Here is a 26,293-nt window from a genome sequence, read left to right as displayed (position 1 = left end):
AGAGGCTATTGCTGGTTCCATACTCAGTGTCCAATTCCGTTACCATATCATTTTAATTGATATGGTGACGTGAGTAAGGGACCAATGGGAAAAACCAACAATGAGAATTTGCCATGTGTGCATTTTTTTGGTGATTTTCTTAAACTAAAGGACTGATTGTACACTTGTGATGTGGTGGCAACAACCTATTTGTTGGGTCTTCTGGTTTGTTGTAAAACCGGTTTCCCTAGCATTACTCTTATTCTTATATAAATGGTGTATCTTTTAGACTTGGCCAGCTTCAATGTCGCTCTAGGGCCTAACAACGAAGAATGGGTCCCGTTACCTAGAGAGAATGAGTGTTTGGTGCAGGGGAAACGGACACGTCCCAAAAATGCTATTCCACCTTTCAGCCACATCTTTTTCCATGCAAAGGTGTTTGTAATTACTCTCTTTTATGTATGTATCAATGGGGAAATGATATGTCCACCCCTTTTTCCAGCATTTCCCCTCTCTTTGGTTTCTCTTTTCCTAAAGGGGCTGCTCTTTCGACTAAATGGGTGTAGGACCAATTTTAAGCCTACTTTTAAGTGCAAAATTGGGCATCAAAATTCCTAAAGGCTCTGTTTCTCTTACATTGTTTAACTAGCTGCCAAAGGCTGTATCCGTTCGACTAGGGTTGCAACTTGGGTCCGGTTTTACCCGACCTGAAAAAACCATGGGCTGGGTTTGGGAACCTTGGGTTTTTAATAAAATAAACCGACCCGAGATTTCTTCTAGTGTAAGTAGGGTTTTGGAAAACTTGACCCGAGTTGCTACCCCAATCAGTACTATTGGTGCTTTTAATCGATTTTGGAATGGTTTTTTGTCAGTTTATACATGAATTACTTGAAGAGTTTTAAGGAACTGCTTGCTCTCATGTGCCTAGCTCCCAAAGGATCTCAATCATTTGCTTGTTAGCATGGGTAACTTGCTATGAAAAATGACTTGCAGCCAGCTCTGCAATTAGGCCTGTTTTTGTTATAAGAACCAATCGATATTGTTATGGTTATAAGCACCAAGAAGACTTTATTAATAGGTGTACAGGGAGGGTTCATGGTGTATTTATCGAGAATGAGAAAAAATCTGACCCGACCCGACCTAGCCCGAAAAACTATCTCAAGTAGGGTCGGGTATACAAATCTCAGTTTTTCCTAAAAGAAACTCGACCCGACTCGACCCGACCCGACCCGACCCGACCAGTCCTGACCAGAGATTGTTTCTCGTGCGACCATGTTTTGATAACGGGACAAACTCAAATGTTTTTGACCTACATTGTTTAACTAGCTGTCAAAGGCTATTCCCAAAAAGCTATGAGCAGCCAATTAAAAAGTGTCAAATAGGGAAAGTTCATCCTGTTATCAAAACATGGTAAGTTTTCACTTTCTCTAGGTAGGAGTTGTTTTGAGAATTGATTTTTGAGTCCAATAATCACTTTTGGACTCTAAGGGGCTGTTTGGATATGCGGATTTTAGAATCCAGGTTTTAGTTTGAAAACAATGTAAAAGAGGGTTCATAATCAAGCTGCTGTATGTTGTCCTGACAGAGTTTCTTGGATTTTAAGTAAGAAATCCAGGTTTTAGAAATTGCTCCTGCATCTTGAGATTTCCAAAATCTGGAAACATGGGATGATCTGCTACACTTTTGCTGACGGAAAGAAGGGCGAGAAATCAGAAAACGACGGCTAGTCCGCTTCTTCTCTTGTCTCTCATCTACAATTTTGAAGAATCCGAGATTCTAAATCTATTCTCAAATTCCCAAACGAACAATCTTCGCACTTAAGGTTGGGACAATTCCTAAAAGCTATCAACAACTAAAATTAGAAGTGTTTTAGTGTTTAACAAAGTGAGGACTGAGGAGTGTCATTATCAAAACAAGTGACTATTAATATAATTCCCCCATACCTAATCATGTAAGATAAGGATGCATCTATGAATGTATGCTATTAATATTCTTGAAATTCGAATTCCATTCCTTCAAATACATTTGCGAGGATAATGCTTAAATAAGGTTTTATTCCTAGAAAGGATGAATTATTTAAGCATATGATTCTTGATTTGGATTCCATCCAATGCCTAAGCTTCTTCAAAGCTAACCATCAACCCGGAAAATCCAAATTTCAAGATGTTAAAGAAAGACATGTCGGTTCCTACTCAAAAGTAGATCCCATAATCCATATATAATAAATTCCCGCTTAGATTATCCTCAGTTCACATCATCTGATTCAGTATGGGATATGGCCTTTGTTCAGATAAAAAAGGGTTTGCAGAAAAATTATAAAAAAGAAGAAGAAAGAATTGTACCATGAGAATGTGAGACCTCAATAGTATTACTTTAGAATATAAGCAGCCCCGGATCTTCTAAGTACAATGCTTTGCTTTGCATCTTCTGATGGGTTTCTTGAAACTTTAACGCAGTTGTTAATATATGCATGCATCTAGAACAATAAATTTAATCTTATTTGCAAATCGAGTATTAAAACCTCTTTGGAAGCCATTAGCCACATTATTTTTAAGAGGGGATTCTTTAGGTTTTCAAAAGACCTAAAAAGATATATTTATTTAACACATACGTCAAAAAGGGAGAGTTTGAGGGAATTTTTTTTTGTCCAACGACGAGAACACGTTTATGTTATGGGTTAATTTGTGGGATTAGAATGATCTCTTTTATAATCTTGATCTCTTCTCTCCAACACTAGAAGATTGGATTTCGCCTCTTTTTATAAAGATACTATTTTATTAAATAAGGGACTACAAGTGCACTTGGGGGTAATGAATGCCTCCTCTACAATAAGCCTCTAGAAGCTCTTAATTTAGCTAGACGCAGCCAAATCTATAGCAGTTCTAGGAATGAGTGAAAAGGTGCGAACAACAAACACCCAAAACTGATTATGTTACTCACAATCGGTTCTCAAAATCTGCTTGTTTGTTTTAATATCCGGTCCGATAATCAGTTGGGGACTCCACAATCGGTTGTCATAATCTAAAACAAACCGGGCAGGTTATATAATTACTTAAGCGGTGCCTAAGTAATTATATACTCCACATATAGGATTATTGATTCTCATGCAATGCGATCATTCCAAGTTTGTTCAAAATCTTCTAAATTCGTTATCTGTCACACTGCTACCAAGCATAGCATTTATTCTCCCAAGCAACTGTCGATGTGCCTTACTGATGATGGATCCCCTCGAGATTTGCAAATGGGGAATAACAAAAACAATCCGTATGATATTTCCACCCCTTTTTCCCAACGTTTTCACCCCTTTTGTTTGTCTTTTCCTTAAAATGAAGTCATTTTCAATAAAAGACAAACACAAGGGAGTAAAAATATCATTTTCATTGTTGTCGACTTCAAAGATTCATTTAAAAGGGGGCCCAAATGAATACTCTTATAATTAGGGATGACACCCTTGCCAATTTGTCTTTCTAAGGAATTTTGCCAAAGCCATTTTGCGGTTCACTTTTGCAGGAGAGAACAGCCACACACGCATACTTTTTAGCAGAATTTGTCCTATTCATTTAATTCATCGATTTTATTTAAGGTGGCTGTTCTAAACCCATGTATAAAATCAAAAGCAAGTCAAATAAGACAAATTGATTTGTTGGTAAATATAAATTAATGGGTATCAATACTTCTCTTTTAGTTTAGGAGGGCCGACTGTATAGATAGAAACTATTGTTAAAGTTAAATTTTGGATCCTACACGGGGGCATGTACGTGAGATCAAGACCATTGATCTTATAGCAAATCATGAGGAAAACCACATGGTCTTGATACAGACATCCCAAGCATAAGATAAAAGGACTAAAAAACTAAAAAATTAATGGTTTAGCTTTTTTTTCGGCAGAGCTCTAACCGAGGCTCGAAGGATCATCGGCCTAGTATCATCCGATCAAGATGTTCACAATAGCAATGGACCCTATGCTTTCATTCAAATCAATGGCCTAGGATCATCCGATCAAGATGTTCACAATAGCAATGGAGCCTATGCTTTCCATTCAAATCAATGGATCCGATGAGGTAAGAGGTTGCCGTAGGGCCCAATAATTATCTTTTATAACTCATTGCATAGATATGAGAAATTATGCGTACAAACACTTAAAAGAAGGTACGATGGAAGTACTATGCTTGATATTTGATCCAATAACAGCTTCTCAAAAAGTGAGCTGCTGCTGGATCAAATATCAAGGATGGGATGATGAGTTCTCATCGTGTTTGTACGCCCTTTCATCGTAGAGTTTCTCAATTAAGGGTACTGATATTATAAATCCATTTAATAACCAGCGTTTGGGCCTCTTTTGGATGCCGAGAAGATTTTGATCTAGATTTCTCACATTTGCAGCCCTTCTGTGTTGTGATTTGGATCCGGATCAAATCTTTGAATTTCTACATTAGTGACTGAGTGTGAAAAAAAAATCAAATTTCCAAATATGCTGTGGAAATAAGTAATATGAAATTCATAGATTTGGCAGTTTCCTTCACCCTCTTTGCTCCTCAACCTCTTCCTTGTAGTAGGAAGTACCCCCTTTCCTCTCTGTCTCCTCAACATGAGTTGGCAGATCTATTCATTTTGTATTCAAAACTCAATTCCAAATACAAAATATGAGGTATCCAAACGGGCCCTTACAGAATTTGCAACTAATAAAACCATTAGCGGTATCCAAACGGGCCCTTACAGAATTTGCAACTAATAAAACCATCAGCAGCACTTACAAGTTTGCAGCAAGATGCGTACTTGTGGCAGAGGAGATATTTGTGCACTGATACCTCCCTCACGCTCCATTTGTGCTATGTTATACTAAAAAAAGTCCCAAACAAAGCAAATGGAACAAAGTAAGTAAATCTAGGGGCTGTTTGGATACGCAGATTTAGAATCTTGGATTTCCTCAAAATTGTAGATGGGAGACGAGAGAAGACAGAGACCAGCCATCGTTTTCTGATTTCTCGCCCTTCTTTCCGACAGCAAGAGAGCAGGAGATCATCCCAAGTTTCTAGGTTTTAGAAATCTCAAGATGGGGGAGAAATTTCTAAAACTTGGATTTCTCACTTAAAATCCAAGAAACTCTATGAGGACAGCATACAACAGCTTAATCATGAACCCTCTTTTACACTGTTTTCAAACTAAAACCTGGATTCTAAAATCCGCATATCCAAACGGCTCCCTAATATTCTAAAAAACTTGCATTCTTCAAAACAAATAGAATGGAACAACTTTTGAGTCTCTCCGCCAAGAACAAGCTGAATAGCTGCTAGAAACAGGCCATCAAGCTTCAATGCTAAACTACACTGCCATAAACGCATAGAGGATGATGTATTGGAAACTGATAACTACATGGAACATAGCTCTAAAAAGAAAGATAATGAAAGGGTGGAAAAGGAACTATATTGAAATGGCTACAGAGAAACGCGCACTTGTATCATGGCTCCAGGAAGATCATTTGTCCAGAGAAGTCCCAAACAACCGATTACATGATCTAGAGAGCTTCACAAATAAAAGTTACTAGTACCTAACATATTTACCGAGGCTCCCTTTAATCAATATATTCCATGAAGGAATATGAAAAGCCACAATCACACAGATAGATGTAGCTGTATTCTGATTTTGAACACCGTATGGCTCTAGTCAGGTGCTGGAACAAATATACCTTTTCTTGATGGTAGGAACTCTTCATCACCGACCACAAAAAATGTAGAGACAATTTTGTCAGGCACATCTACCTCAGCAATCTCTACATAATTTTAACCATGTAATATGATATATCGATCATTGTGAGCTTCTGAATACCACCTCACATCAGAGACAAGGTTTATTCATTGCGAGATTGGGCCTCTAGCTCAATGGCTGAGGCCGCAGGTTCGATCCCAGCTTACTTACCCCAAAACAAGGTCTATTCATTGCATTCAAAATACGGAATACATTTTCAGCTGGGCTTGCTTTGAGAGATGCAACTTCCATTGCTGACAAAACAATAGATTTTAGTCATATGCAATAACAGCATGCAGGAATATAGAATCAAGCTATTGCCATGCACAAAAAAGAGGAGATGGTACAAAGCTTAGAAGCACGAAGTGGGAGCGGGGGCAGAGGCGGGAGCGGGGGCGGGGAAGCGTGAGGACTAGGAGAGTCTAAGTTTAGGAGAGCAATGGGAGCGTGTATGCAATATCTTCTCTATATATCTTTCAAAATTCAAGTACAAAAAATAATAGCTTCTAATAATTTTCATATGTATCTTTCGAAATTTAAGTACAACAAAAAGCATTAACTTCTAACCATTTTCATTTACGTGCAGCTGTTCTTTGTGCCTTCTGAAGATGCACAAGCCTTTGTGCTTGCTCCAATGAAGTACTTTGAAGAATTAGAGGAGTTTGATGAGAGGAAGTTGGTGATGGTGGGACTTATGGAGAAATACAAGCCGGCTGGGAGGGTCATAGAGCGGTTGCCATCTTTTTGGGGTCCCGCTCCCTGGAAGCTCCTTCCTAAGGAGCGCCGAATCGAGGTTCCGAGGTGGGAGTGGCACCCCGAGGGAAGATTCCTGCTTCTAAGGTCCAAAGGCTAAACAAAACTGAATACATCATTGTAAGTTCAATAGGTATCATTTGTTAAATAGTTGTAAGTTAGCTGTAACATTCCAAGATCGGATAAACAACATTAACATGGTAACACATGATATGGTACTAATTTCCAGATACCGTGCTTCACTAAATGCGATGCAGTTATGTCATTCATATGAAAAATAGCGAAATATGGCAGAAATAAGTTCCATCCACACAGCACTGGCTAAATATGGTGATGGTTTCACCATGTGGTTACCATATCCGCTATCTTTCAGTTGCATAGGCATAGGGCCAGGGAAAAGCGAAGAAATACTTAGTCATAAAGGAATTTATTATGATGAGATTTCAGCACCTATAACAATTATGGGATCTGATCAGTTGGGTTCTCTACAAGTTTTGTAAGAGATTGGCCCTCATGTAAGTTGGACATAAAGAATTGCTTTTATTCTAGAAAGCACGGGTACTCTCCCGGGCCTCCCGTACCTGTACCCGACACGCCCTGCTTCTTCTCTCTCCTTTACTGTATTTAGTATTTACATGTAAACTATTTAAGTAAATGTCCATTTACTTAAGATTTACATGTAAATAACGGAATACCCCCCCTTTGGATTTATTAAAAATAGTTTTAAGACCCAAATCTAAAAGGAAAAAAAGTCAACTCTCCTGTTCTAGTACAAAATTCGCAGAAAAAGGGTCGGGTCAAAATTTTAACTTTCTTAACTTCCAAACGGTAGGGTATTTTTCAAATTTTAAAAATTCATAAAATCTATCATGCCCAAACATTATTAAATCCCAAAAGTCCGGTAAAAAAAATCTCATAATTTGGTCTCTAAAATTATTTATCTTGTCAGGCACTGGTCAACACACTGGCGACAGACTTTTTTTTCAAATGAATGATGTATTTATGCCTCATGTTATGAAATATGGAGCTTAATCACTTATGAAATGAAGAGTAATATTAGAATTTTCCATTTTGGTGATGTTATTGTTATATGATTGCTCTCCAATTATTATTTTTTAATTTTTATAAATATATAATAAAATATTAAAATATATTATTATATTCGGCGTACCCGAACATACCCGCACCCCGTTTTTTTGGAAAATCACGTACCCATGTACCCGTGTCGTGTCGTACCCGTACCTGTGCTTCATAGCTTTTATCTATAGCATTTTAAGGGAGCACACATGTCTTTGCCACCTGATTTTAGTAGCCAACTAACCCAGTTTGGTTAGGCACACTTTGGTTTGAAGAAAACACTAAATAGGCGAACTTTGGTTTTGGATGGAAGGGATGGAAATGGAAATTTTGAAGTAATGAAGGTGGACTACAGAGAAGTACAAAAGTATGAAGTAATGAAGACGTAGAATAAATGAATAACAACCAGGCTACCCATGCCCATTTTGACTAAGCAGCAACAAAATAAGTATCATCTAATCAAATTGAGAATAGGTGGAGCAAATTGCAAATTGCCAAGTGATAGCCAAACAGGACCATAAAGGTCAAATTCAAATTGATCAAATGGTATGAAAAATACTCAACTTATATGAAACAGAGTTCAAAGAACCATAAGATTTGACAGAATCAAGGCAGAACTGTCATAACAAGCCAAAAGCTTTCCAGATACATATGGCATGGAAATTGGAAACTAATAAAATTTTAGAAAAAAATGGAGAAGGCATAAAAAGGAAAGAAAAAATGCTGTGCAATTTGTTAGTGACAATTAAGCATACCGAAAAAGAAACCCCCCCTCCTCCCCCGCGCGCGATTTGCACATAAGTTTTTTTTTTTTTTTTGAAAGGTTATAAGCTCATGGAACTGAAACAATTGAAATGCCCCATCATTTGAGTTCCCAGTATCTTGATGGACAAAAAATCAATGAGTCCAAATTTTGAGGGGACCATCCACTTTAAGATCAAGCAAGTCAGGGACGACAGATTTGTAAATTTAAGAAAAGGAAAGAAAAGTTTTACTGTTGACCAAAATTAAGGTGAAATGTTACTACCTTGAAATGAAATATAATGGGCCCAGATTGTAACCCAATCAAGCAAGTAACAATGGCCATCACCGAACTGTGATCACATATTTAAGAAAGATCACTTATTAAGAAAAGCAGTAATTTCATCAAATTTTAACTGTTTTCTAAAAACATCCATAGACTGCTCTCAAAGCATTATTTTCTATAGATAACATGAAATGTGGGTGGTTTGAGGCATCAGTTGTCCACATGTAAAGCCATGTAAATGCCAATATTTAAGAGAGAAGCATGAAAGCTTGTAACTGAACTGATTTACATTGTAACTAAAAAGAAAAATTTATAGATGTAAGCAAGCATATAACCAGATGACAGCAGTAGTAAAAAGTGCATGGATTACATGCAACAATAAAATAAGGGACATGTCAGAATTACAAAATGGATTATATGAAACAATACAATAAGGGACATGTCAGAATCACAAAACAGATGCCCATCTTTCTGCTTTATATGCTAACTGTTGTTCTAAAGATTACCAAGAAATTTCCTCTTGATTTGTAACTCTTTTTTTTTAAACGTGTCATATGTATATAGAATATCACAGCCTACACACTCTTTCCCCATCAAGCACAACTACATCCCAGTCAGATATTGATCAAAGAGAAGATAAATGATTCTTCACATGCCAAACATAAAAGCAATTATATAAAAAATACAACTCAACTCAACTCAACTAAGCCTTTGTCCCAAACTAATTATATCAAAAATACAAAAACAAATAAATTTCTAAATATCACAAAATATCCAAAAAAAAAACCCTTGGGAAGGCTAGCAAGATAAGCAACCAGAAATGAGGGATAATCATCATTCAAGATAAGGCCCTCTTCGGAACAGTTTTTCTTTGGACCAATTTCCACAAGGTATATTTCAATGATGAAATGAAGAATGGATCTCTTTGGAATAATTTCTCTTTGGATGTCCATAGGATATTTCAATAATGAATCAAATGAAGACGGTCTCTTTGGAACAATTTCCACACAACATCTCTCCCTCTCACTCATGGATTCCAAACAACTTCATTGAGTGGCAGACTTCTACTGTATTAGGCTTACTTCATTGCATATATGCAATGATATTTTCGACCCCCGCCCACATTACGCATGCGCCCCCCTTATAACATGATTTGACGTCAAAAAGCGTTAAAGTTGCTCACTTTTCACGTCAAATCACATGATAAGGGGAGCGTGCACGTAATGCAGGGGGAGTGAAAATATCATCTCCCATTTAAATTGCAATAGTGCCTAAGAAACATCCTTCATTCGAAGGCTTATATTATTATAAGCAGATAAAATTTCCTACAACCAAATTTTTATACAAAATAGAGCTAAATAAATATATGTAGATAGTTCTTGATCTTAACCAAAATTTATGAATAACCAATTGCCTTTAGCAGGCTGCTTTTTATAATTTGGGTTAGTTGAGATGGTAGCTAGACCATCTACTTCCCTTGACACCTCATAAACATATATTGTATCCCTGGTTATGATAATGAGAAATCATTTCTTGACCAGCCATCTGGTTTTCTGATGGTTTCAACTGTCAGATAGGATAACCTAAACCCAAAAATACGAACTCTCACACACAGCAACATCAACTGATTAAGAAATTTCATAGGGCACTTCAAAAGTATTCTAGTCTGTTTAATGGCAGGAAAACCTACATTGAACACCCATATAGGACTTTTATTTAGAGTTGAATTTAGATCACTTTCCTTTACTTAAAATTAACAAATCAATACTACAAAAATATGTATAAAGGAAAACAACTAAGAAAGAACAAACCAAAATAATAAGCTTACCTAAATAACCTTGGCACAACCCCCACAAAACAATCATTCCTCACTACATCAACAATTTATCAAATCTTTGAACAAGTGAACAAAGATTTACAACCTAAATGGTTGTTGCATATCCTTTTTTTTTTGTGGGAGGATCAAACCTGAAACCTCAAGGTTGATAAACAAAGCCTGCCCAAACCTGGATTGCTGCAATTCATGAATGAGAGAAAGAAACACAAAACCAATGGAGGGAGGATCTGGATCATGTTAATTTCAATCATAAAGTTGAAGAGTGGATAAAACCTAATGGGAAGGGCACCATAACAGGTTCATAAACACGCCATTTGTTTTACCAAAACTTCACTTTATCTCTCTATCAAGATAACATTAATTCTTGAAATTTAAAGTATTTCAAAGGTATGCCTTAATGTGTCCCTCCAAATTGTTAAGGTATTATGTCTACAAGTGACATCTGAGGGCTGGTGACCAGGTTTGGAGCCATATTTTGCTTTGATTACTTTAGTCCAAGGGTGGGATATATCCATCCTTGCCAAAACGCCACAACCACTTGCCAAGGAGAATTTTGTTTACCTCTTTCAAATTACGGTCCCGATCCCTCCATTCTTTATGGGCTTACATACTTGCTTCCAACTAATTAAATGCAGTTTTTCGAATCATGACACCACCCCAAAGATAGTTTCTTTAAATTTGTTCAATCCTCTTCAGGACGCTAATAGGAAGAGAGAGAGAGAGAGAGAGAGAGAGAGAGAGAGAGAGAGAGAGAGAGAGAGAGAGTGGTAACTGAGGATATTGGCAAGCATTGCTTTAACTAATGTGATTCTGCCCTCGAGATATACCAAGTTGTGTTTCCACATGGATAGCCTTCTATCTACCCCCTCCACAATGAGATCCCAAGCCCTATTCATGGGACGACCAGTTCCAAGTGGAAGACCCAGCATGTAGAGAGAAATTCTTAAATCCAAGAATAAGGAGATAGTACATCAACGACGTCCAAATGCAACCTCATGGAAAGATTATCTCTAGAACAGTTCAACATTAGAATTAAAGATCCCATCCTGAAAAAAATATTTTTGTTTATTGGAAACAACCTACTGGCAATTTTTTGAAGCTAAACATCGATGGTGCAACTAGATGCAATCCTGACATTGCTGGAGGGGGTTATTATCAGAAATAACAGTGGCTGGGTGATATTTGCTTTTTCTCACTACTAACAAGTTGGTTGAGGATAGGCCTATGACAGATGGTCTTCGTTACTTGCTGCTTTAAGTACTAAACAATCTTGATTAAATCTGATAGTCTTGTCCTTGTCAACGCCATCAAAGGTAAAAGCAAACTCCCTTGGCACTTACAATATATTCTAAAAGAAATAAGATATATATATTATCTACTACAGATTTTGTTATTACTCACATTTTAGGGAAGGTAATTTTGTTGTGAATTAACCAATCATGACCACTCATGCTTGCAATACTAACCCTAATGTAGTATTTTTTGGGAATGGGCTACTCTTCCCAAGCAACCAAGAGGATATATTAGATGCAAGCAATTATATATTCCTTATATTCACACTAAATAGATATTAATTTTGTTTATTTGCTAAGAGTTTAAGGGGGTTTTCTTTCCTCTTCATGTTTCATGTTGGGTTAGAGGGAAGGTTTTATGTCCTCCTCTTGCAACTTTTTTAACTTTTAATAAAATTTAGGGTGTCGCATTGGGTTCTATAAAATTTCGTTTACTGTGAAAAACTCCACACAACCGTGAGGCTTGGGACATATATATTTATATACAAAACATATACAATAGACTGCAACAATTACAATCTTGTTAAATTATGATACAAATTTATAGGGAAATCAACAAATATGGGAAATGTCCTCACTCAATCAATCAACATGTTGTAAGATTAAAAAAAAAAACACCCAAGGAGGGCAGTCATCTTATCAATCTCAACTTCATCCATATTAATTCCAAGCAACTTCGATTTACCGAAATATGATCTCTGACGCATCACCACTTCATAGCACCTCACAATACATTTGATCTTCAAGATTTTGTCATCATCGGCATCACTGAAAATTAAAGTGTCATCCTCAAACTGAGCATAGGCATCACTTTTCCATGTCCAATTTACAAAACAACCCCTTTTTACTAGCCCTAGCATAGAGATCAACCACCTCAGATGAATTTCGCAGAAAGGTATTTTGTGGCTGACTTTTGCACGACTTTTGCACCAGAGAACATCCACCTCATATGAATTAAATGGATAAAACAAAATCTGCTGAATAGTGAGCCTGTGTGGCTGTTCTCTCGAGCAAAAGTTACATGTGAATTGCCTTTCCACGAAATTCCCTAGCAAATAACTTATTATTATTATTATGAGGAAACTGTTAAGCTCACCAAACTTATGGTGAGCTAGCTTGCCCAATCACATGGGGGCCCATTTTGTTAGGATGATCCAAAGCATTCATTTGAAAGTCCCTTACATAGATGGGGGGTGTACCAAAAATCAGCTCCATAGGATCATCCTAACCCCTCCATTTGTGGAGGACAAAAATGGACAGACACAAATCTGCCCCATTTTTGTCCTCCACAAATGGATGGGTTAGGATGATCCTATGGAGCTGATTTTTGGTACACCCCCTATCTATGATAAGGCCTTGCAAATGAATGGTTTGGATCACTCTCCAAAATGTGGGACCCATGTGATTGGGCAAGCTAGCTCACCATAAGTTTGGTGAGCTTGAGCTTGAGCTCACCAACAGTTTCCTCTATTATTATTATTATTATTAGAGGCATTTCGTAGATGGTCTATCACATGTCAGAGCACTTTTCAACAGATTTTGTCATCATTCACTATGTGACGCTCTCACATGCGACAAACCCTCGGCAAAATGCCTTTTGCATGGATGCCAGCAAATCCCTTATTATTATTATTATTAGAGGAAAGTGTTCCTGCGCTTTAGTGGCTTATAAAGCCTCCCATTCGTCACTTTTTGTGGACCTACAAAGGTGGACCGGCTATACGAATCAATGGGAGGCTTTATAAGCCGCTAAAGCGCAGGGAAGCTCCATGTGCTGCAGCGCAGAAACGCTTTTCTCTTATTATTATTATTATTAGAGGAATGCTAAACTCAAGGGCGCCCTTGCAAAAATCAACTGAAAGGGCGTCCTCATTGGCTAAACGTCACCAAAGTGCGTTTAATACTCTGGCTCTCGGCCATTATAAATGCACTTTGGCGTGCAGCCAATCATGGCTGATTTTTGTAAGGGCACCCTTGAGTTTAGCATTCCTTTTTTTATTATTACTATTTGCTAGCCCCAAGTGCCATAGCATCATTTGCTCAAGCAATTGGCATAGGCAAGGTTTTAAATTTCGGTTTCGGCCACAATGGAAATTGAAATATTTCTATTTCGGTAGAAAATTTGGCCGAAATCTTGTAAATTTCACTGGAAAAATTTTGATTTCTCTAAAATTTCAGTGGAAATCTTGTAAAAAGGAAATTTCGATAGGAATCTCAGCAAAATTTTGGAATTTTAGTGAAATTTCTGTGAAATCCTAGAAAAAAAAAATGGTTCCATACGAGTTTTGTTTCGGCTAAAATATTTCGATCTCGGCCTAAGTTTAAAACCATGGGCATAAGCGAGGGACACCCTTTGACACATGGTATGAGTCTCATTGCATGAACCAATGATGCGCGTGCATGTGGAGCGTCACATAATTAATTACACATGGTCCCTAATTTTCTTCTTATTTTTGTTTAGGCTACTGATAATGGCACTGCTGTGATTTAATAATTGCACAAATTTAGCTTGTCTTTTCTTCTTTAATCGGCTTTTGAGAGGGGGACTGATATTTCCCCGCTCTGACGGATAAAATCCACCCGCCTCCCCCCGCACGAAGTTTTAAAAGGCAGAGAAAAACGTTAAAGGGGGTGAATTTATACTCAAGCAGTGAACCATTCTCACATAAACCGTTAAGAGAGAGGGCGGGGGATGGGGATTTTATCCGTTTCGCAAGGGGGCGGGGGAGATATCATTTCCCTATACCAATCTTCACTGTGAATGCTCATCACCACTCCCAGTCATGCTCAGATTTGTAAATAGATATGGGACCCACAACCCTCTCAAACACACACATATATATATATATATGAACCTCCTTGGGTTGGCGCCACAAGAGAGGGCACATACATCAGCTATTCAGTGTGTGTCATGTAAATACATACATTTGGCACCTCTTGACAGCTCTATTCCTCACGAAATTAACGAAAAGAAGAAAGAGAGTGGAAAAATGTGTACTCTAATACATCATTTTATTTATCATATGAAAGCCATACAGATCAAACGTACATATAATTAAAAAACATAACATAACTAGCTTCATTGAGCACCACGTGGCAGCTACATAGCTTCATTCCTCGGGTTAATTCTTAGATGCTGACTTGGAAGGCCCTTTTCCCTGTATGTAGATGAAAGAAGAGCAGTATATAAAAAATCTTGGTACGATCGGACGGTCAAGAGAAGTGGATCCCTCAAGCTTCCACTCTTTTTGAATCAAGTGGGACCCACTTCACATCACTCTTTCCTAGATCATTCTAAAAAAAGTGGGAAATTAATGATCTATATACTCTGTTGTCACTTGATTAAAATATTTTCTAATTGGCTTTTAATAGCCTTTTTGAGACCCTCATAGGAAGCAACTCGGGTCCATTTTGAGAATTCATGCTGAGCTTTTACAACAAAATTGGTTCGAGTGCGGGTTCGGATTCATTTCAATTCACTTTTTAGAAAAATCTCCACCTGACTCGACCCAAGTTGCACTCTTAAGTGTTAAGGTCATTCTATGTAATAGAGTTTGAGGCAAGGTCTATCTTAGGGATGCAACTTGGGTAGATTTTTGGGAATTTTGGTTGAGCTTTTACCATGACATCGGTCGAATTCGGGTTGATTCCAATTCATTTTTTAGCAAAACCCCAACCCGATCCGACCCAAATTGCACCCCTAGTCTGTCTACCTCGGCCCCAACAAATGAATGGCTTAGATCACCAAATTATATAATATTTTTTTGTTGCACTATTTTTTCCTGTTTCAGGTGTTTGCACAGCTTTCACCGTATAACTCCCTTTAACAACTAATTAACAAATTGAAAAAAAGGAAAAAACAAAAGAGAGGAGTGCCATTATTGAAACAAGGAAGTGTGGTTACGAATCCCCAAAGAGATCATTATAAGTATGTATGAATGTATGTATGTATAGTACCTTCTTCTTAGGGGCCTTGGGCTCGGCCTTCTTGGCACCGGATTTTGTGGCAGGGGCCGGACCTTTGGTGGGTTCTTTCTTGGGCTGCCCAAACAAGGTTTGGGAGCCAGCAGGTTTCTCAGCTTTCAACGATGCCATCTTTCTAAGCTTCTATGAAACGAGAGAAAGGTTGGCAATTTGTGTTGTTGGCCTTGATAGCTGAAGCTTTCAAACAACTCATACTTATAACGGCTTGGTTTCAGTAAGAAAATATGGAATTAGAATCACAAGTGGCATGTGGGCATGGAATATATGAAATTGCGTAGAGACTTTAAAGATAGGAATTAGATGCTTGTTTACAAATCCACTCAGACAGGGCATTTTATGCCCGTATAATTCATGATTGTTTATATTATATGGTGGATGGCTGTGCTCGCACGTGCAGCTCCAAAAAACAATGGGGGCCACATTGTTTGGGTGATCCAAACCATTCATTAGATGGGCCTTGGCATAGATAGGGTGTGCCCCAAAAATCTTCTCCATAGGATCATCCTAAGTTCCTAACCCTCCGATTTTTAGTGGTTTTAAATGGACGCCACAGTATATAAACCTCAACAGATTGGAGGGTTAGAGGATCCTATTGAGAAGATTTTTTGGGCACACCATGTCTATGTCAAGGACCATTTAATGAATGGTTTGGACCACCCAAACAATATGGGCCCCACTATTTTTGGAGGCTGCAAGTGCACGGCGGTCCACCCCACCGTATAAATTCTCATATATACTAGTATTTTTTTCCCTTTGTCATTCATTTTCTTTTCCTGAGCAAATATTATTGGAAAACTTTTTTCATAGAAAATTTTACGGGATACCTATCATATTATACCCAAGCATGGCATGGGCAGGGCCCACCATTTTACACTTCATGTTTTGATATGGTGGCCGGGGCACACAATCTCTTGCCAAACCCATACATACGGTGACCCACGAGTGGGTCCAATATATCCACCCAAATCCACGAATAGGGTGGGGCCCACCATTTTACACCATTTTTTATTAGGGTGGGTCCCACCAACTCCACTCAAACCCATGCATATGTGAGCCCCACCATTTTTTTTTATTGGGGAAGTGATACATTCGCCCCCTTCTTTTCCCTGAGCCAGCCCCGTCTAGTATAATTATGACTACCCTTTTACATGCGAATAATCATTTGCCCATCTGTTGATTGGGACACTCCCACGATCTCCACCCAAGCCCATGCATAGGGTGCGGCCACCATTTCACACAGGGACGGAGGGACATATAGCATGGGGGTGGCCATGGCCCCCAATGATTTCAAAGTCAGTTAAAATAATATTTTTCCTTTGCAAAGTTTTCCATAAAATTCCTGTAATCCAACAAAAACAAAAATGCCATGGAGAAACCAAGTGCCAGTGCCACTCTCTTATATCTCTTCAAAGAGGAAGCATGGTCAGGACTCAGGATGCAGGACACTCTGGAAGTCTGGATCACTCAAAGTAGATTACTCTCTTTAGTGAGGGAAAAGAGAGCAAAACGGTTGCTAAAGGGTGAAGCCCTTAACGTTGTATATTTCATCCTTCGAATTTTCGGAAGCTCTTTAATAAACTTTGTTGGTTTTTAAAGTGTTTTAATTTCCATGAAGTTTCTTGGTTTTTGAGCCAAGTTATTGCCCAAAACTGGGAACTGTAATAAACTTTGATAGCTCATTAAATAATAAAAGACAAAGACGAGTTAGTACAATTATCAAAATATGGTAGTGCCAACATCAATGGCCTTACTTTATCTTGTATAGACGATATTCTCTCTTCACGTTAACCTTTATTCTCAGGTGTGTTTGGATTGTAGGAATTTTCAGGAAAAGTTTGGAAAGGAAAAATATTTCAAAAATTTCACCAATTAGACACAAAAAGGCAAAAGATAACTTGAGCCAACCCTATTTATTTATTTATTGAGGAATGCTAAAAAGAGGGGTGCCCTTTCAAAAATAGGATGAAAGGGGGCCCGTTGGTGGAAAGTCCCCAGAGTGCATTTATAATGTGTAAAAGTCAATGAACATTAAATGCACTGTGGTGACTTACCACCAATGTGGGCACCCATTCATCCTATTTTTGAAAGGGCGCCCTTCACTCTCACCCTATTTAATTTTTACTCAGAAGGACCTTCAATTTATGATAATATCCCTCGAAATTAACCATAACCATATCATTTCCCTCTACTTTGTGGAAAAAAATATTTTCCAAAAAAATTCCATTGGAAATGTTCTTGCAATCCAAACCGGCCTTAGCAACGATATTATAAAAAAAAAGGTAAACAATGGACAAGATGATCTCAAGAGAAACTTTATCCGAGCAGGATATAGCCAATTCCAAGAATAGCTTATTCAAGGATTTCTATCCCCATGGTGAACAACTCCTTGGTTTCCTTGAGGTGTGGGCACTGGAAATTGTCGAACAACCAATTGGTTGTTCCACATGGTACCAGAGCAAAGGTAGAACTCCTTGATATTAAAAATCCGCATATAATGGACAACCCAAGAGAGGGGCCACATGTGCTATGTGTAGGCCAACCCTAAAAAGAGTGGCCATACGTGGTGAGGGCGAGTGCTAAAGTATAAAAAAGATTAATAATACCAACTCCAACTGCTTATTGACTTCAATCTTATTGACTTCAATTACTTTTGGAGTAATTGGTTGTTTCAAAGAAATGGGATTTCATGCCATCCACGGTTTTCTTCACTACAAGAAAAACAATCATTGGCGAACCCTTATAGAAGTCTTGGCTGTGCCGGGATTAGGTGAGAAGTGCCATTATAGAAACAGGGAGTCCCTATCATTTTCATAAGAATAGTCATCAATCTAAGTATTGTCACTCTTTCTCTTGCAAGTAAAAATCTCATCATATCTAGATAGAATCATAATGGAGTCGATTTTCTACATATGGTCAACTTGTTCACATGATGATATGAAGCTTTTGATTTTAGGTAGGGTTGTGGCTTCTGTTTTCTCTCTACATATGATGTCCCTCCTTTCACCACCTACACAGCTCATGACTACTACTCTTAATTACTACAATGGACTTACAAAATATATTTATAGCACAATGTCAATGAGCTTTCGATGATTGATCTTTTTTTCTCCACTCTTCCCTTGTCTTTTGACTTATTGATATAGATAGATAGATAGATAGATGTGAACTTCTACCCAAAAGTAAATTAAGGTCTTTGATGTTGAGGCTGAACTCTTCAAGGTACAAGTGTATGAATAGAACTTTTTAGGTAATATATAGAGGAAATTTACAATCATGCCCTCAGGATGCTTAGCTTCATATTCCACATCACCCCATTAAAATGTGGAATTTTTTTTAAAAATAAAAATAGGTTAATTACATGATTAATATAAAATTTCATGTGGACCGTGTCATATTAGTGAAGGCATTTTGATCTATATAGAAAACCAAGAAAAGAAATAAAGTGGTAGGTAAAACTCTCTCAAACGTGGTAATGGGTTTACGAGTTGTAGTAATGGTTTTGAGAGTTGCAATTGTATATATAGAATCTCAAACTCTGGTGTTTCTTGCTTGTGAAACAACCAATTACTCTAAAAGTTTAAGCCATTAGAGTTGATGTTATTTAATTATTTATATTTCAACACTCCCCATCATGTGTGGCCTCTCTTTTTTTGGGTTGGAAGTATACGTGACACATGTAGACCCAAGATCCATTTTGCATCATATCTAACGGCCTCTTTTGGTTTGGCCATACAAGTCGATTTTTAATATCAAGGAGTTGTTGGGTTTTGAACCAGGACATGTTGTGAGACAATAGCTCTGATATCATGTGAAACAACCAATTCCTCCAAAAACTTGAGCTATTATAGTTGTCCAAAAACTCGAACGTAAAGATGGGAAAAAATATTGGAGAGAACGGAAGTTGGTTGCTGTCATGGCTAGCTTGATTATGAGATCTTAGCCAGCCATGGCCTTCTAAAACTAATAGTCATTACCTTCTGAAAATGACAACAACGAATCAAAATGAGTAAAATGGCAAAAATTTCACATGATTCTCATAATTAGGCCTTCTTCATTGATATAAAAAACAAATACAAACAACTAAACACCATTTGAAACATTATCAGCCTAATTGCCCTTCTTCGATGCTACAGTCATGTTAGTAACTGTTGTAGAACCAGCACAGAATTTTCCCACCAGACAATTTCTTAGGTCACCCCTCAATCAAGTTCAAGTAAACATTCATCATTTTTTCGTTAACCCGAAGATAACAACTATAATTAATTTGGAGAAAAGATTAGGGTTTTAACCCGTTTATAATAATTAGCGAGGTTGACCCATCCTTAGGGCTACATAAGCCAAAAGCCTATACCCAACCAACATTAGGGTCAACGCAACCACATCATACGCTTTGTTATCTAACCCCAATTGCTTGATGGGAGGGAAGTCCAAAACCTTGCAAGTGACACCCCCCGGTGCACACTCATAGTAGTCGATTTCAGTGTATTGGACCCCCAATAGAAGCTTGTAGCAATAGTAACTGAAGGAAATATACTTCATCCATCCAATGAAAGGTGGTACATGTTGAATGTAGTATCCACCAGCTAGCAAGAAGGTGAGCATTGTCACAGAGGCTAATGTGGTTGCTTTTTTTACATCCATTAGAATGGCCCCAAGAGCTAACCCTAGTCCCTGAGAGACCAGGACATTGTAGAGAATGACCAAGAGCGTGAAGATAAAGTTTGATGGTGAGGGTTTGAGGCCCCCCATCCAATATGTGACGGCCGTAAACAGTGTAGGGAGCACGAGCTCCATCGGCAAGTCTCCGACCATTCGAGCAAAGAAGTATGAGGAGAGACAGTACATGCCGGAGGAGCGCTCCTTGATCAGTATCGATCGCTCCTGAGGGAAAGTGAATATGGCATTGAAGAGAGGGAAGAAGCCCCAGAATATGGAGAAGAAGAAGAGAAGGCCAACCTGTGAGAAGTTGATTGTTAAACAAGGAGGATGTGGTAGAAAATTTAGCATGCATAATTATTAATTATTGTTAATAATCATTATTAATTAACATAAGAGTTAGAAGAAAAAACATAAAGATTTAGAAGAATTGTTATTAGTTATTTACCATGCATAATTTTAAATTACACCATGCAACACAACAAAAAATGGGAAATTAAAAGCTTGAGAAAAGGTATATAAAAGAAAACCCATCAAGTGGATAGCAGCACGAGTTTCCTTTTGTAATTAATATAAGAGTTAGAAAAATAAATTGGTATTAAACAATAAAACCCAGCCATTCAAAAAAATTAAACAATAAAACCCAAGATTTTACAATAAAGATAAGCCAAAAAAATAGAAAGTTTTTTTTTAAGTTTTTAAAATTATAAAGAAAATGCACCATCATTCGGTGTATCGCTGATCATCCTTGTAAACTTTTGAATGGATATTTATATAGTATTGGATTCGTATATCAAGTCTCAGCATAACACAATTTTGAATGCCAAGTTATCATCTATGCACTGAATCATGGTGTATATCTTAGAGCCAAAATTATCATGCAAGTGTGATATACCTGATCTTGTATGTGGGAAGGATTTGAATGCCACCACAGAAGACCTGAAAGAATGGAAACTGCCATAACCTGAAAAATCCTCAAGCCAGAATAAGATTCATGTCTCCTCTCTTTTAGACCCCTTTTCAGCAACACATTGAATTGGTCCCACCAGCTTGTGCTCCATTCCTTCTCCGAACCTGATCCAGCCGTTGATGGTCAGATCAAGTTCATGATCTGATCTTTCGTTATAAAAAGAAGTGGCTTGGCAGTCCAACACTATTCATCTGTTGAGCCCTACAATGGATTGGTCACATATGGAAAATCTCCCATAATCAGACGATCCTAACCCTCCGATTGCGGACATTTTGTGTCATTGGGTTAACTTACTTTTACATCCATTTTAGTATCAACAAGTTCAGGGGTTAGGATCATTCAATAGGAAATATTTTGTGTGTTTATGGCCAATCGATGGTGGGGATCAACCGATGAATAGTTCACGATATTGAGGAAGTGGACGCCACTTGTACTTTTGCCTGCCCTTGTTTGTTTTACCAGAAACCATATAATTTATAATAAAATATAGTTAGTGTCCCCTTAAATTAAGATATACACAGAATCATGTGTGTGTGTGTGTTTATAGATGCAAGCATATGTATGCCTTTATATTCCTTCTAAAGTGATCTTTTCAAAAGTTGATATCGTCAGCCCGAAAGAAATTCAGTCACATTTATTTATGGGAAATGATACCAGTGCACGATTGTTTTGATAAACATGCGCTCCACTTGTTTGTCGTGTAGTATTTAAAGGGTTTTAAGAGCTTTTTGTATTCCTCATTTTTTCAAAGAACTTTTACTACAGTTTTGCTTCTTTTCTTATGCAGGACCCCACATCCTTGGCCTACAATTTGAGTGCCTTCACTGTCTAATTAATTCAGATTTGAACTACACAAGGGAAGAAACCGCTCAGCCATTCAGGGAAAAAAAAAACAGTGAAAAATAGATTAGACGAATGATTTGTAATCACCCACATTGAGCTTTCGATGTAGTAATTGTTATGGAAACCATCCTTTCTTGATCAGATAGTCGCCGCATTTTGCGACTAACTTCCTGATGGGGCCACATAACTAAGTTGTTAAGTTTGCATACACCGAAAGTTCAGTGTAAGCACTTACGCATTCCTCTTTCTATCAATAGCTTACTTACTGTGACTAGAGGGTCTTCTAGTTAGATAAGAATTGGGGTCTTGGAAATTTTGGTGAATCTCAACCTTCAATCCACTGTACAAGTTCTTCTTATATGATGATATTAGAGACTGCTTCATTGAATTTTGATCGTCAGCATGAAACTCTTGTTGATCTCCTTGCTTTGTATCTGGTGCAACACCTGAGTCTCCAACATTATCAGTGATCAGAACCAATATATATATAGTTAATAAAATACAGTCGAGGACACATATTTGGGTGATCTAAATCATTTATTTGTTGGGACCCGATGTCGATAGGCCATGTCGCAAATTTCTTCTCTATATGATGATTCTGACACTGATCTGTGGTTTATACTGTGCCATCCATTTTAAACCTCCACAAATCATAAGGTTAGCATCATCCTACGGAGAAGACTTTTGGGTCACAGCCTATATACGTCGCCGCCCCACAAATGAATAGTTTAGGTTACCAAAGTATGTGGGCCCACTGTATTATTTGCTACACTTGCATGTATATGAATTTACCACACACACACACAAGCGGACTTATGACTAAATTTTTACAAAGGTAAAAATAGATCTAGAGCTTAAAAATATACAATTATTAATAGATATAAAAAATTACATCAATAAGTCATTTTAGAAAAAAGAGAAATATACGTGCATAAAATATTTGATAATTATAGAAAGTTGTATGCATTAGATATTTAATTGTTGAAGAAAACTTTACATTTATAAAGTCATAAACAAATTTGGGGTCACCCAAAGTTTTTACCATGACATCTAGTATACTAGCATTCATGGCTCATGCTATGCATGGGTGCAAAATAATGGACCCCATCCCATGAAACATGAGGTGCAAAATGGTGATCCCCATGCATGGGGTTTGGTGGAGATTGTGGGATCCACGTACCCCAACAAAACATGAGGTAAATTGATGGGTTCCACCCGGTGCATGGGTTTGAGTGGAGTTGGTAGGACTCAACCTATAAAAACATAGTATGAAAATTGTGGGCCCCACCCTAATACAAGGACTTTGTTTTTGAAGGGGTGGGAACACTTGTGTGTAAAGGGGTAGGTCACACCATATGCATGAGTTTGGGAAGAGATGGTGGGCTCTACCGTATCAAAAGATGAGATGTAAAATGGTGGGCAAATGATGTGCCTCACCTTATCAAAGCATCCATTGAAAATTGATGGCCTTCACCGGCCCATGGGCCATGATATGCAATTAATCAATTATGCACTAGGTGCGAAAATATTCACAATAAAAAAATTTCAGTAAAAATTTTCCATGGAAAAAGTTTTCCCAAAATTTTGGTCAATAATCAACATTTTGGGAAAACTTTTTCAAATGGAAATTATAAAAATAAAACGACCTTTACATACAGCCAAAACTCAATCTCATTAGTGGGGCAGAGTAGGGTCCGCTTACCGTTTGCAAGATCAAGAAGAAAATCCGCGGGATTAACAGCCGCATCTGCTACGAAACCAATGGACCCGAAATAATCCAAAACCCGATACGCGTTTCCAACGTATATCGGACACCCCTCCGATAAAACCACCACCTTATCAAACATCCGATACAACCGGCTCGACGGCTGATGTATCGTCGTAACCACTGTCCTCTCCCCCTGAGCCAACCCTCTCAAAGTCCCAATAATACGCTGAGCCGTGGTCGAGTCAAGCCCCGAGGTGGGCTCATCGAGTAGTAACAAACTCGGGTTCACCAACATCTCTTGCCCGATACTCACCCGTTTCCGCTCCCCACCCGATACGCCACGTAACAGTGGCCCACCAATAATACTGTTACGACACCGAGTCAGACCGAGTTCGACCAGGACCGACTCGGCCTGGTTGAGCTTCTCTTGCCGAGTCAGCGTTTTTGGTAATCTAAGCATCGCGGCGTAGGTTAGTGTCTCGAGGACGGTAAGGTGCGGATAGAGAACATCATCTTGGGTTACAAAACCGGTTTTTCGTTTTATGGAGCTTGAAAAGGGCTGCCCGTTGTAGGTTATGCCGCCCGAAATCTTGCCCGGGAGCCTACCGGCTAGGGCGGTCAGGAGTGTTGTCTTCCCGCTGCCCGAGGGGCCCAGCATGGCCATGATCTCCCCTGGCCGTACGATCCCGGTCACCCCGCTTAGTATAGCCCGGTCAGTCTTTGGTTCCATGAAGTGCGCATGGGTGGGCAGGTTTATCTTGTACGCAACATCTTCAAACTACAAAACAAGCTCATTTTAGTAACAACCCTATGTCATATTCTAACTTGCGCATGAACATATACAACCCAATTGCTTACCTCGAGTGTTATAGGGTGTAACGCTTTGCTCAAAATGGAGCTTGGGCATGGGACCATTTGTAGCTTTTCTGGCATATGAATTTCGTGATTAGTTGAAGAATCCCCTAATGGGCATTCCGTCGGCTCAGCGTGGACGGAGACGTTCTCCGATCGGTTTATGGCTGGAATCCGACCTGCAATGTCGATTTCTTGTTGAGGGGGCATCATCTTTAGAGAACAAGGAGGGGAGGGAGCAAGTAGTTGAGGTAGAAGAACTAGTTATATAGTAAGTTGGCAAGGTTCACATGAAATAAGAAAAGGTGGGGTCACGGGAGCTTTAATGAATAAGATAGACTTGTTACTGTGAGAGAGAGAGAGAGAGAGAGAGAGAGAGAGATGTCTTTGTCCCGACTTCTTGGTATATAAGATCAATGTAAGGTCACTTATTAGTTGATTTGAAATAAACACAACCTTCCTCTCTTTCTTTAAGGTGGGAATGATTTTGTCACTCCCATATTTTAATAATAACAACACTCACTTTTTGTACTTAATTTCCTAAGTAGTTGTTAAATGTTATTTAAAATTAACTACGGGGATTTGAATAATTGGATAAGCAGTTCTTGGGATGTATTGGCTATCTGCTTGGATAGGGGAGTGATAAATCGACCCCCATTTTTCATAAATTGACCCTGAGTCTATTGTTGTTTGTTCACTAATTTTGCTATAGTAATACTTTATCCAAGAACAAAAGGATAAAATAAGGGCGATGATATTTTTACCCTCTCTGCATTACGCACACGCTCCCCTTATAACGTAATCATTTTTCACGTCAAATCACATTATAAGGGAGGCGTGCGTGTAATGCAGTGGGAGTGAAAATATCATCTCCCTAAAATAAACCAAACGGTGGATACCCCAAAAAGGTTATCACCAATAATTTCAAAAGGGAAGTGATATATCCGCCCCTTTTGATTACTTGGGACACCCGGCAAGAGTTATCAATGACTGCAGAATGGCTGATGTACTTCCATATGGCTGATGTACTTCCATAAGAAGGAATCAATGGGCTGATTGCCTCATACACTGTTGCTGGGTGTCCCAAGTAATAAAAAGGGGCGCATATTGACTTCCCTTTCAAAAAGGATTCTAAAAAGGGGTGCCATTATAAACTCAAGAGAGTGTAGATATCGTTTCTCTGTATTTTTTCTTTCTTTCTTTCTTGGGTTGAAATGGTATGTCTTTCTTAATATTCAAAAAGCTATGTGCAGGTTCCTCTTGCTTTTAATACTTGTCGAGAACCCATTTAAGGGAAGGTTAGTGGCTGACATTGTTTCGTGTTCCCTTAAAAGGAATAGGAGGTGAGGACAGCATCTTGGAATGCTCCATTATCTGCAAAATCCATATTCCAAACGCGGGGAGCCAAAAGAATTAAGCTTTGTATACACTGAGTCTTGGTGTATACCAAGTCTCTACCGTCTGATTAGTTAGGGCAGGTGGATGATCCCCAGTCTAATTGATGGGACATCTCTCGGATGTGTCATAGCCCAAAACTTGCACCAATCAGGTGATTCTGATGCCCTTTTGT

The 26,293-nt window shown here is 38.3% G+C and overlaps 1 protein-coding gene and 1 long non-coding RNA gene across 2 annotated transcripts; both read right to left on the bottom strand.

The window, feature by feature from the left end:
• Window positions 1–14,705: 14,705 nt before the first annotated feature.
• LOC143884391 (uncharacterized) lies at window positions 14,706–15,935 on the bottom strand. Its single transcript, XR_013252831.1, has 2 exons — window positions 15,668–15,935; window positions 14,706–14,868 (listed from the first exon to the last, which is right to left on the bottom strand). It is a non-coding gene; the product is annotated as an uncharacterized LOC143884391 (long non-coding RNA).
• A 3,790-nt stretch (window positions 15,936–19,725) lies between these two features.
• LOC143884390 (ABC transporter G family member 21-like) lies at window positions 19,726–24,989 on the bottom strand. Its single transcript, XM_077387924.1, has 5 exons — window positions 24,730–24,989; window positions 23,866–24,649; window positions 22,430–22,609; window positions 21,246–21,424; window positions 19,726–20,650 (listed from the first exon to the last, which is right to left on the bottom strand). The coding sequence occupies exons 1-5, from the start codon at window positions 24,934–24,936 to the stop codon at window positions 19,997–19,999; spliced, it is 2,004 nt and encodes a 667-aa protein (XP_077244039.1). The 5' UTR covers window positions 24,937–24,989; the 3' UTR covers window positions 19,726–19,996.
• Window positions 24,990–26,293: the final 1,304 nt, after the last annotated feature.

This window comes from Tasmannia lanceolata, unplaced genomic scaffold (genome assembly GCF_043159265.1).
Source record: "Tasmannia lanceolata isolate RefF3 unplaced genomic scaffold, GAP_Taslan_0.1 ptg000008l, whole genome shotgun sequence".
In the NCBI taxonomy this organism is placed as follows: Eukaryota; Viridiplantae; Streptophyta; class Magnoliopsida; order Canellales; family Winteraceae; genus Tasmannia; species Tasmannia lanceolata.
Note: the sequence above shows the minus strand (reverse complement) of the source record. Positions and strands in the feature narration are given on the sequence as shown.

Coding starts and splice junctions, on each gene's coding strand:
- LOC143884390 (XM_077387924.1), bottom strand. CDS start 24,936: ATGATGCCCCCTCAACAAGAAATCGACATTGCAGGTCGGATTCCAGCC. Junction 24,650..24,729: donor TACACCCTATAACACTCGAG/GTAAGCAATTGG, acceptor CTTGTTTTGTAG/TTTGAAGATGTTGCGTACAA. Junction 21,425..22,429: donor TAGAAGACCCTCTAGTCACA/GTAAGTAAGCTA, acceptor CGGCTGGATCAG/GTTCGGAGAAGGAATGGAGC.